General features: G+C 40.4%; 1 protein-coding gene across 17 annotated transcripts in view; it reads right to left on the reverse strand.

The window, feature by feature from the left end:
* Positions 1 to 13,636, reverse strand: part of SYNE1 (spectrin repeat containing nuclear envelope protein 1) — a 451,533-nt gene that overhangs the window by 262,655 nt on the left and 175,242 nt on the right. For all 17 annotated transcript variants that reach the window (XM_044288568.1, XM_044288579.1, XM_044288581.1 and 14 more), the window contains 4 exons: positions 5,205 to 5,369; positions 3,522 to 3,656; positions 1,857 to 2,015; positions 517 to 725 (listed from right to left, as the gene is read on the reverse strand). In XM_044288568.1, coding sequence (XP_044144503.1) covers positions 517 to 725; positions 1,857 to 2,015; positions 3,522 to 3,656; positions 5,205 to 5,369 — 668 coding nt within the window. The remainder of the gene's footprint in view (positions 1 to 516; positions 726 to 1,856; positions 2,016 to 3,521; positions 3,657 to 5,204; positions 5,370 to 13,636) is intronic.

Genomic DNA, 13,636 nt, shown 5'->3' on the forward strand with positions numbered 1-13,636 from the left:
AGCATCCCCTTGTATACTGTACAAGCAAAACTTGTTCTATCTCAAGATCTGTGGTATATAGCCAGGATATACTATAAATGTGGGACCAGCACCGATCTTACATTTGCGGCATATCCTAGCGATGTGCCAAAAATGTTGAGATGGGAACTTTAACTGGATCTGATGGGTGCTGGATTATTCACACCTTCTAAACCAAATTAGAAAAGTAAAAATTTATTAAATGATGGTGGACTGCGGCAGTTTTTTCAAACTATGACAGCCATCAATTCACAGAATTTAATTTGAAAAAATCCACTAGGGAAAATGACCTCTGACTTGGTACTGCTGATAGTATCACACGCATGATGTCACCTAATGAAGTTGGATTATTGCCTCTTTTATAGTAAAGTATATTTTTATAATTACCTAATCCTATTGATATATTTCCTTAAATAGTTATTTTATCCAGTATTTCTTTAGTACAAATAAAAACCATCCCAGATTTCAAATTCAATAATTCCAACATGAGTATGCTACCTGATCCCGAAATCTTTCCACTTATCGGGATGCTCCATTAGTTTCAGGTGTGTGCCGTCAATCTGAGTTCTTAGGTCTTTCAGCAGCTCTCTGGTGCTTTCGTACACTCCTTTTAAAGGGTCCCTTTCTTGTAGTTTCAAACACAGCTCCTCAATAAGGCGTAATCTCTTCTCACACAGTTGGTAGCAGCCTTTTTCTCCAAAAAATGCCTTGTAGACCGCAAAAAAAATAAAAATGAAAAAAATGCCATCAATACCGTATGTAATTATTTTACACAAAGGCAACAATTGATCAGAAGTGATCAAACAAGGACAGCATTTCCTTACAGATAATTCCTATGATACTTAGGAATAATCACATCTTGTTGCAAACCTGACACAATATGGGACACAGTTATAAAAACTGGTGCAAATTTTATGAAATAAAATAAAATCACACATGTAAGTGCTCCGTTAAAGGGGCTGTCTCACTTCAGCAAATGGCATTTATCATGTAGAGGAAGTTTATACAAGACACTTACTAATCTATTGTTATTGTCCATATTGTCTCCTTTGCTGGCTGGATTCCTTTTACCGGTTATGACCACCGCTGCAGCGCAGATATGAGGTGGGAAGGACGGGAGCTGCTGCACATAATTGCCTGTGCACACTCCCACGGTCCCGGCCACCAGAAAGGCTGGCACTTTTTCCTGTAGTGTGCAAGCACGACCACTGCTGCTGGATTACTGGGTGGTCATAACCCCTGGAAACGAGCAGTGTATAATGTGATGGAAAAATGAATCAAGCCAGCAAAGGAGGCAATATGGACAATCACAATATATTAGTACGTGTCTTGTATCAACTTTCTCTACGTGATAAATGCCATTTGCTGAAATGAGACAACTCCTTTAAAATGCTACACAGTGCAGACATACCTATATCTTGTATGGACTTGCATTTTGTGTAATGTTTTATACCGCTATAGGCATACAGGAACAGAGTGCAAACACAAATACATTAATAAGGCTAGTTTCACACAGCAGGGTTCCAGTAGAGAACAGCCTGCTGGAGTTCTCTGGATCCGGTATTGCAGGATACTACTTCCTTCCCGCCTGACCCCATTGACTATAATAGTGTCCGGCAGCATTTTCTGTCTGGGCAGTTTCCCAACACTTAATATAGATACTGTATATACCCAGAGCTTAGATATTTGTTTTAACTGTGTTCTATATAATTACTGGTTAGCGTTTTTTTGAGTAAATTTCTCTAAATGCAGAGCAAGCAGATAGAAGGACTTGTATCGCTATTGTCATCAGCAGTTTATGTGACAGTAGTAGGCATGGTCTATGTAACCACATGTACCCGATGTTCTTTAATAACTTTTTCACTTCCATCTACTGGTAGAACTTTGTTCTCCCTGGTCAGCTCTGCACGACACTCTTCAATTGTGCCATTAATCCGATTCTTCTCCAGCTGAATTTTCAGTCGCAGTAAGTGGTAAGGAGCTTCACCCTGAAAATCCTGCAATGCAAATCATCAAATACAGAGTCATTTATGCCATGTATCCCTAAAGATGATTACTGACACTACACATATGGAAATTCTACAAGTCTATTCTCTGTGATGTTTTTGCATCTTAAGTTCATTATTAATACTCATGAGAACATTAAACAATATTCAAATAAGTATCTGCAGTACTTTTGGCTTCAAAATGTTGCAAAATGCAACTTTTTGGTCCTTAAAGAATTGTGACATTGTGCATTTTCACACTAGTCGCTCCAGTTTTGAAAAGTGGATGGGAAACTGGGCATGGGTATCCTGTCTGGCTGAATTATTAACTGCAATCATTTTCCATTAAGGTTGGGGGGGGGGGTGTAGAAAGTGAAGTAACAGCTGAAGACAGAAGAGCTAGACTTACAGATGCATCAAATTTATCAAACATGATGTGACATATGATAAATCTGATGCAAATTACTCTCCCACAGTATTTGGAAATATTCTTATATATCTAATTCTAATTGTCCATTTTCTGTTGTTATTCCCAACTTCAACTGGGCAGACTTATTACTACTGTCTTAAATTTTGACAACTTAAACGGAACTTAGGCAACTTAGGCGGAAGTGGTTCATGCTGTATGGTAAAATGTGGTACATCTTACTAGATCCATTAAGCACTTTTCTCATCCCCATATCACTTCTTGGTTGTGCCAGTTTTGATGCATTTTAACACACTGCTTGTCTCTAAGCACCCCTTTCTAGACACTGTCTACTGAGGTGGAAAAAGGGTCTAAAACAAATGATAAATCTCCATTAAGGCACGTACATCTGTTTTTCAGCTTAGGCTACCTTCACACTAGCATTTTTGCTGGATCGGGCAGGGTTCAGTAAAAACACTTCTGTTCATAACGGATGCAGATGGTTGTATTATCGGTAACGGATCAGGCTGTATTATCTTTAACATTGCCAAGACGCGTCTGTCATGAACTCCACTGAAAGTCAATGGGGGACGGATCCGTTTTCTATTGTGACAGATTGTGTCAGAGAGAACGGATCCGTCCCCACTAACTTGCATTGGGAGTCATGACGGATCTGTTTTGCTCTGCATCCCAGGACAGAAAGCAAACCGCAGCATGTTGTGGTTTCGCTCCGGTATGAGAATGGAACGAAGTGTATTAATGAGGACAAAAATGGGGACAAAACGGAAATGTTTTTTTCCGATATTGAGACCCTATGACGGAAAATATTAACGCTAGTGTGAAAATAGCCTTAGTAAATCTCCCCAATCTATTACTGTTTCCAGGTATTGATACATAGTGGACTTTCTACTGTGCACAATCTGACTGGGTGATCTACAGATTAAGAGCAGACATTGTTTATGTTTATAGGCTACTGGTCTAAATAGCAGCGAAAGTGTAATGATGTAATAAAGGTTGATATCTACAAAGAAAAAAACACAAAACAGAGAATGACATATTCCTTAGGTGCCTATTATTCTAAGATGATGATGAAAGGAACCTAAACTACAAACCTTCCACTGTTTATGTAATTTCCGGACAGTTTCTTGTAATGGCTGCTGGTCCTGCTCTGGTAGGATATCTGTCAGCTCATCACAAGCTTTTAGGAAAGTGTTGAGCACCTTCAGATCTAGTTGTCCGAAGAAATCCTGTGAGCAATAACTATACATTTAGGGTTTCACAGCAGATACAAGTTTTACACGTAGAACATATTATAAAATGCTGACATCCTTTCTATTCTAAATATCAATTATACAACGGGGGGATGTGAGGCAGAGGGAACGTTGTCCCAGGTGCAGTTACGTAGGGATGTGGAGGGTAGCACAGGTTGAGTGTGTCTGCAGATCCTGTCTTCCTCTCCACTCTTGCCTGTACTCCTTTAAGTTACAACAGTTCTTACCAGCTGTTGTAACCAAATCAAAACTGTTCTGTCAGACAGACGGAATAGGGAGGGCGAGGAAGGCTGCAGAGAGCCTCTGACCACCACAGCACACTACAGCTTTTTCTCCTCTGCTGTGATAGAAGTAATATGCATATAATATGTGTAGTTTGTGTAATGTGTATGTATGTATCAGTAATATATGTATGCTTTGATCCTATAACAGTACTATTTAGACTACAACAGTACTATGAATGTGTGTGGTATGGAAGTACCATGTACAGGTATGTGTGTGACATAGTGGTATATATGCCATGTTACATTTAATGAGAAAAGACAAATGTAGTTAAAAGGCTATGGACACCTTTTGGGGCATTTTATTTCATTTTTGCATTGTACTCATTTTGAGCTAAAATTATGCTTTTAATTGGTCTTTATTAAAAATATTGAGCCCTTTCTCTGTACAGACTAGAGATTCTCTAGTAGCAGGCTCTGTATTTTAACTGCTTCCCATCAGGCAGCTCAGCTGACAGCTTCTTATCGCCAGTCTCTGACCTCCTAAACACTATAGCCCAATTCTTTTCTTACAAATAAGAATGTGGCTTAAATAAGTCTTTATGACCTTTTAGTAATTTAGAAATAAGGTTTATTAGATGACCCACACAAAGTGAAATTTAAAGAACGTGCAACTCACAGCTAGACAAACAGTTTACCCTTTGTGAAAGAACGGCTGAATATTTTTAATAAAGAATAATTGAAAGATTTTTTATTTTTTTTTACCCAAAATGAGTAAAATGCAATCATAAAAAAATTGTGCCCGAAAGTGTCCATAGTGTGTAAGTTCTAGATGTGTCATTGTGTACATAGAGGAGTGCCAGACTGAACCTTTGCCACAAGTGAAATGTCCATCTACAACTCTATATCATCATGTTCCTTACACATTTATAGAGCACAATCAGTGATGAATGTAGAGGTAAGACATGCAGCCATAAAAATGTGCATATACAGTATGGGGTCATTTATTAAGACCAGCATTTTAGACACTGGTCTTTACAACCCCTATAGATGGTGGTGGATCTGGCGAGGTTATGCACGTATCCAGCGTCAGTCTAAATGTAAGCCAGCTTCCTTGCTGGATTACATTTAGACAATTTCTACGCCAAAAATAGACATAAGCGGGGAAAAGTCGTAGATTGCTGTGCAAATAACTTTTGCACCACAATTTGCACCACAAATATGCCTAATATAGGCATATTTCTGAACAGTAAATGACACCCTATATTTTTTAATACAACTGGTACAGTGAGAGCCTACTTACAGTGTGCTTCTTCAGAAGTTCTTCAGGGTTTCCTTTTTCCTTAAAGTATGATTCTGCAGTTTGTAGAACCTTCTCAAGTTCTCTTCTTGACTCTTCAAACTTCTTCATCATGCTGTTATTGAACTCTACCTTCTTCTGCCATTCTGGTATTTTCTTTGCCATGTTCTTGATTTAAAGAAAAATGTTACAACCATAGTTTAAACTTATGGTCAATGTAATTGGAATGTACACACAGCAGTAACACCATATCACTCTTGATATGCCTAGCTTTAGAATAAGAATTTGAACGATCAAAATTTAACTAGGATATCCACATTTTTTTCTTACCACATTTGCAATAAATTCACATTTTATTATATTTTCTGCTTTCTGCAGATGGAAAATAAAAACTGGTTGCTGGAATAAATGAATAGTTAATTTCATTCTTTCTCATAATATGATGATATACTGTGGAGGTTTGTGAAAATTAAATGCAAATCTCTCAGCTTTAAGCTCTACAGACCCTAGGCTTGTCTTTTAAGCAATTATGTAACAGAAAAATCTTACTATCTTATTAGGCTATACTAAAATAGCTGAACAAAGCAGATATTGTTGCCAATTTTTAGCAAATTATTAAAAAAAAGAACAATTGCCCTTCCATTAGTCTGTGAATTGTGTTAAAGCGTAATTTCACTTTTCATTCCAAGTTTTCATACATGTTGTACATGCTTTTCACTTTAGTCAGTTTGTTATTGGAAGTACGGGTCTTTTTGTAATTATGGTTTGTGGGAGTTTCTATGTAGCACTACTTATACAAACATAATTAGTTGATGTTTATTAAAGGAAATTTGTCACCACAACAGACCCCTTTAAAGGGTTTTTCTGAGATTTAGATCTCGATGGCCTATTCTCAGGATAGATCATCCATATCTGATTACTGAGGTTCCTGAGTGTAAGGAGGCAGAAGAACTGACTTAAGAGCGGCCTCTTCAAACAGCTAATTGGCGGAAGTGTCTGGAGTCGGAGCCAAATCAGATACTGATGACCTATCCTGAGCATAGGAGATCAATATAAAAATCCTTAAAAACCTGCTTAAAGGGGTTTTCCAAGAATAAAAAAAAAATGAAAATACTTACATATTCATTATATTTACAAATACCTTTCATTACTTAGAATCGCTTGTTTTGTCTAGGGAGCAATCATTAGGAGAAATAAAATGGCTGCCGTCCTATCAGTACACACAAAACCTGTCCTAATCACACAGGAGGACAAGTTACTTCATCACATCCTCCTCTCTGCTCTGCTTGTCAGGAACCATGATCCTGAATACAGGTGAATCTCTGTGGGAATGGAGATGATGAGGAGACACGAGAAGAGGTGAGGTGTGGCTAATGAGCAGCAGCAGTTGTATGCAGTCTCCATTACCACAGCCCCACATTACCAGTCTGTCCTGTCTGTCCTCTCTGTACTTCATGTCTCCTCATGAACTAAATTCCCTAGATTTTCAACTAACGTTCTTATCTGTATTCAGGATCATAATCCCTGACAAGTAGGAGGAGGAGGCAGCTTAGAAACATAGAATGTGTCGTCAGATAAAACCATTTGGCCCATCTAGTCTGCCCAATATACTAAATACTATGGATAGCCCCTGGCCCTATCTTATATGAAGGATGGCCTTATGCCTATCCCATGCATGCTTAAACTCCTCCACTGTATTTGCAGATACCACTTCTGCAGGAAGGCTATTTCATGCATCCACTACTCTCTCAGTGAAGTAATACTTCCTGATATTACTTTTAAACCTTTGCCCCTCTAATTTAAAACTATGTCCTCTTGTAGCAGTTTTTCTTCTTTTAAATATTCTTTCCTCTTTTACCTTGTTGATTCCCTTTATGTATTTAAAAGTTTCTATCATATCCCCTCTGTCTCGTCTTTCTTCCAAGCTATACATGGTAAGGTCCTTTAATCTTTCCTGGTAAGTTTTATCCTGCAATCCATGTACTAGTTTAGTAGCTCTTCTCTGAACTCTCTCCAAAGTATCAATATCCTTCTGGAGATATGGTCTCCAGTACTGAGCACAATACTCCAAATGAGGTCTCACTAGTGCTCTGTAGAGCGGCATGAGCACTTTTTATCTCAATGTTGTAAAGTAAGTGGTCCTCATGTGTGATCAGGACAGGTTTTGTGTGAACTAATGGGACAACAGCCATTTTGTTTCCCCTGATAATTGCTACCAAGACAAAACAAGCCATTATAAATAATGAAAGGTATTTGAGAATATATTTATAATAAAGTCAAAATTAAGTATTTTCATTTTCTTTATTCCAGGAGAACCTCTTTAATTGAGTGCATCTAACAGCACCCACCGAACGGTCTCTATATGGTATGCTATACATGTTAAATAAATATCAATCTCTGCTGAAAAAGCCAAGTGTAATCATATGAGCAGATTTACATTGGGACGTGATGATTTAGCCACGCTGTTTTAGGCTAGTTTCACACTAGCGTTAAAGATATCCGGCAGGCTGTTCCGGCAAGGAACAGCCAGCCTGAGCTTACTGGATCCGGCATTGCCACATGCTACCTGATGCCCGCCAGCCCTACTAACTATAATGGAAACCGGCGGAGATCTGGCTGTAACCTGGCAAACATGCCAAGATTTTTGCGGGGGAAAAAATTGTGCAGTCGAGAATCTGCATATTTTCCGGGTTGCAGCCAGATCTCCACTGGTCCCCATTATACTTAATGGGACCGGCAGGTATTTAGGCAGCATCTAGCAAGAGAGCCTGTTTGATCTCTTTACCGCTAGTATGAAACTAGCCTTAGTCAATCAACCAAGTGTGATGCTTAATTTACACATAGATAGCACTTTTTAGAAGTCGAGAACTAGGTTCGATAGGGCCTCCATGACAAAAAAATAAAACTTGCCTTCATATACATAGCAACCAATCAGACTGCAGCTTTTATTTATATGATTGCTCTCCAGATATGAAAGCTGCAATGTGATTGATTTTTACAGACACAATGGAGAGGTGATTTTAGTGGTGCGCAATGGAGCACAATGTAAGTCAATGGGGACGGATCAGTTTTCTCTGACACAATAGAAAAAGGATCTATCCCCCATTGACTTTCAATGGTCTTCATGACGGATCCATCTTAGCTATGTTAAAGATAATACAACCGGATCCATTCATAACGGATACAGGCGGTTGTATTATCAGAACAAAAGCGGTTTTGCTGATCCATGACAGATCCGGCAAAAACGCTGGTGTGAAAGTAGCCTTACCTTGTTCCAAGAGCACCTGTTAAGGGATGTGATACATTAGGTCGCAAATGACTTTGAAGTTGACATGTTGAAAGCAGTAAAAATGATGTGCAAACATAAGTGTCTGGATGATTAGACAAGGACCAAATTGTGATGACTGGGTGAGTGCAATTACAGCGGGCCTTGTGCGGCATTCTTCCGCTGATGCAGGGGTTAGTACCCAGCAAAAGTGGAAAAAGGAATGACAAGGTTGGCACACAATCATGGGCACTGAAGGATTATTGATGCAGTAAGGTGCCAAAATATATACAGGTGAAACTTGAAAAATAAGAATATCGTGCAAAAGTTCATTTATTTCAGTAATGCAACTTAAATGGAATTGCATAATGCAGCTTAAGATTTGAATTTTGTGAAGAGGTTCAATATTCTGATCTCAAAGTGCCACACTCTAGTCAGCTAATTAATCCATACCCCCTGAGCAAAGGGTACCTCAAAATTGTGACTTTGGGGTTTCATAAGCTGTAAGCCATAATCATCCAAATGATAACAAATAAATATCTCGCTTTGCATGTAATGAGTCTATCTCATATGTTAGTTTCACCTTTAAGTTGCATTACTGAAGTAAATGAACTTTCCACGTTATTCTAATTTAATGGGTTTCACCTGTAGTGCATCATAGATCGTTGCATATGAGGCCATGTAGGAGCAGACCAATGATCATATTGACACCGGTCTAATATTACCGTAAGCGCCTAACATGGGAACATCAGCACCAAAGCTGAGCTACGTGGCAATGGAAGAAGGTGGCTTGGTCTGAAGAATCACATTTTTTTTTGCATCATGTGGACACCTGGCTGGGTGTGTATGCCTGCACTATGGAAAAGAGACTAGCCTGTGGGGCAGTGTGATGCTCTGACCAATCGCGTTAGGCTACTTTTACACTAGCGTTCGATCGGATCCGTTCTGAACGGATCCGATCATAATAATGCAGACTGAGGCTCCGTTCAGAACGGATCCTTCTGCATTATATTTGGATATAAAAGCTAAGTGTGAAAATAGCCTCGGACGGATCCGTCCAGACTTTCAATGTAAAGTCAATGGGGGACGGATCCGCTTGAAGATTGAGCCATATTGTGGCATCTTCAAACGGATCCGTCCCCATTGACTTACATTGTAAGTCTGGACGGATCCGCACGCCTCCGCACGGCCAGGCGGACACCCGAACGCTGCAAGCAGCGTTCAGCTGTCCGCCTGTCCGTGCGGAGGCGTGCGGAGCGGAGGCTGAACGCCGCCAGACTGATGCAGTCTGAGCGGATCCGCATCCATTCAGACTGCATCAGGGCTGGACGGAAGCGTTCGGGTCCGCTCGTGAGCCCCTTCAAACGGAGCTCACGAGCGGACAGCCGAACGCTAGTGTGAAAGTAGCCTTAACGTGGCGATTATTTTGACACATACCACCTAGCTAAACATTGTTGCAGACCAAGTACACTTCTTCATTGCAAAGATACTTCCTAGCTGTAGTAGCCTCTTTCAGCAGGATAATGCAGCCTGCAAAAATTGTTCAGGAATGGTTTGAGAAATACAACACCTTCAGGGGTTTTGTGGCAACCGCGCCTCAACAAGTCAGAGCTGTTTTGGTGACACTAGAGCTACTTAATATTAAGGAGTTGGATTTAATGCCTTGACTGATCGGTCGGTGTATACACTATGGTGCAAGACAAAAAGAACAATCTCACAGTCATGTAGAACATTGGAGGAGGACACATTTTGGTAGCCAAATAGGTTGTAACAGAAACCAATTACCATACATATGAGACACAATGCAGAACAAAGCATAAGGGTATGTTTCCATTTGAGAACACAAAAACCAAAACCCAATAACAACGGAACACAGGGTATGGTTACACACATGTAGAAATACCCTAAAATGAAGTGAAGGCACATGAGCATCACTGGGATTACTTGATAGAAAGAATAATCTTCAGAAACCTGAAGTATTGGCAACTTGCCAAATGGAACAATGGCCGAGTACTTGCTCAGCAGTTTGTGAGACTATCCACACAAAAATGTACAATAGACCAAGAAATTAACAATATTGATGTTGCACTTCCTATTAGATTCACTACTGTAGTGGTAATATTTTATGAATCAATAGTCCTCTACAGCCAACCGATTTATTATGACCGCTGAAACTGTAAGTGGATGGCAGCAATGTGATCTTACAAGCTATGAAGTGATCTCTGGGTTTTCTTCATTAAGCTCTTAAAGGATGTTGGCATCTAATTTCAGATACTGAAGAATGTGATGGGTTATAGACATTTGTGAGACTCAACATTTTTTTTTGGAGGGGGGGCTAACTTAACTATCCAGAAATACATCTATATTAGACGTATTTCTGGCGCAGATTGTGGCGTAAAGGTTAGTTGCGACGCAATCTGCGACTTTTCTCCACTTATGCTAGGTCTAAAAAAGTGGGCTGGCATGGGCGGAGAAGGGGATGGGCCGTTACATTCATCATTTTCTACGCTTGTTTTAGGCCTAGGAAAATGGTCTAAATGTAGAACAGCAAGAAGCCGTCTTGTGCCGAAGTCTAGCGCCTCTTAATAAATTTGGCAGCTCCACCTCCAGCTATAGGGGTTATTAAGACCGGCGTCTAAAATGCTGGTCTTAATAAGAGACCCCCTTAGGGCTGTTTCACACGAGCGGATGCCGTGCGTGTCATCCGCAGCGTGAAAGACAGCCAAGCCCCGCTTTGGATAGCAGAGATACGGAGCAGTAACATGATTGATAATGCTCTGTGCCCCTCTGTGATCTTTTTACTACAAAATCACAGTGAGATAAAGTTGTCACCGTGATGTTCACAGAGAGGCAAAGAGCATTATCAATCATGTTACTGCTCCGTGTCTCTGCTGTCCGCATCGGGTCTTGGCTGTCATTCACGCGGCGGATGTCACGCACGGCATCCGCTCGTGTGAAACAGCCCTTAGTGTTTACTTTTCAGGTTTCATTCACTGGATAGTAATGAAATTTGTGCAATATTTCATCTTACGTATAAGTATGTCCTACTTACGGGATTCAACGTCTTCCATTTTGGTTTGGTGTGTAGATGTATGTAAATGCTAGAAGCAGTGTCCGAAGTGATTAGTTTGGTGAGGGACTACCAGTATGCACTTCATTTATCTTATGTGTATGGGAAAGTCCTGACTCTCCCATTACAGTCAGGTGACAGAAGGATCCAAATGTTAAATTTAAAAATACCCAATTCTTTGTTCTCCCAGGAGATAAGCCATTGCCAGGGGTATTTGACAGTGCATTTTTCCCCTCTCCCCATTCACAACACATGTACACGAAGTTGTGTTAAGCATTTATGTGTATGGGCCAGTGAGGAGGAAAAACTGATGGCCGAAGAAGCACGGAGCCAACAGAGAGTGTATGGGCAGCTTTAGGTTCAGTTTGCACCCCATGTGGCAAATGTAACGAGCCGCATGAGCCGGCATCAAAAAGTCACTGTCTTTGGTATAAGCCCATTTCTGTTAAAAAAAAATGTCAACTTTATCATAGCACTTGTTGAAAACATGGTCATGGCATACAAATGTATCATAACTTAGAATAAAACACAAATGTACGCCAATACATAGCTGTTTCTGGAGCACAGACAGCTCAAAGATGCTCCAAATTTACTCAGAAGCCTGCACCTCTTAATAAAATAAATATGGCACATTTTATAGCAGCACACTTCTCATTAGAGGGGTTGTCCCAGTTCAGAGTTGAACCCGGACATCCCTCCATTTTCACCCCAGCAACCCCCCTGACAGGAGCATCGGAGCAGCTCATACTCCAATGCTCTCCATTGCCCTGCGCTAAATCGTGCAGGGCAAAGGCATTTTTTAGAGCTCCAGTGACGTCCCGGGGCTCTCCATGGGGCTGCCAGGAAGCCCGGTTATGTCACTGGCACTGATAGGTGGGATTTAGCGCTGCCCTAGCCAGTAAAACGGCTAGGGCAGCGCTTAAGCCCGCCCATCAGAGCCGGTGACGTCACTGAACACCCTGCCGGGCGGAAGTTTCCGCCCGGCAGTGTGTTATTGAAAACAAAAGAGCCAGTGCCCTGCGCGATCTAACACAGGGCAAAGGAGCACATCGGAGCATGAGATACTCCGATGCTAGCCTCAGGGGAGCTGAAGGGTGAAAATAAGGGTATGTCCAGGTTCAGATCTGAACCCGGACAACCCCTTTAAGACTGGCTCAGGAAATGCTGGTCTTAATAAACTCCTTCCCCCATAACTTTTCCAGTGATCCTATTGACTACACATAGTGATAATCAATGTGTTTTAAGTCTAGTAATATTTTCATTCAACCACAGTCGCTATATATGCCTTGTGTAGATCATTTGTCAGCATAGGGATAATTGACAAAGGAATGTCATAAATGATAATCCTAACAAAAATGTCTGTAAATGGATAAATAAATTGATGGAAATACTAATTTAGAAACCTATGCTCACAATACAAAAATTGAAATACGTCATATCTTTACAAAATAGCCAACCTCAAGATGGCCATACAGACATCTACAGTCAGTGAGATATCTTTCCATTGTCAGGCTCCCATCTACACTGCTATGGCTGTCTAAAGGTGGTGTCACATATAGCTTTTTGTGGTGGTTTCCTATTTGCCTAGTTTCCTATTGTCAATCAAAGTGCAGAGGGCGCAGCAGTTGCAGAGAGAGCAGAGCCTTTAGGTGTAATGGCAACGCCCCCATTGCTCCTAGAGGCTCATTTGCTTGTATTAAAACATCATATTTCTCAGCAATGCGGACACATAGGAACATGGGACCAACACAGATGCCTTCAGCTGCCAAACACACAGCTCAGCCATTTTCATAGGTACAAATCTGCTGACAGGTGCCCTTTAAGTTGCGTCACTGCAGCTCAGAGCTATTTGCATAACTGACTAATATAGATAATAGAAAACTAGATATTTTTTCTTAATTGTTTATGATTTGCATCAGAGTTCTAGCCCAATAAATAATTTAAACCTATTATCAGAATGAACTGAGACCCCACGTGGTGTAAAGTATACTAAATGAGTGAAAAGGTTAGGATTCTAGAAGCGCATTTACAACCTGCAACAGACACAATTGACTGGAGGCACACAATGTTTTTAAAAACAACTTTTTAATACAAAGCACA

Source organism: Bufo gargarizans, chromosome 4 (assembly GCF_014858855.1).
Source record: "Bufo gargarizans isolate SCDJY-AF-19 chromosome 4, ASM1485885v1, whole genome shotgun sequence".
Taxonomy (NCBI): domain Eukaryota; kingdom Metazoa; phylum Chordata; class Amphibia; order Anura; family Bufonidae; genus Bufo; species Bufo gargarizans.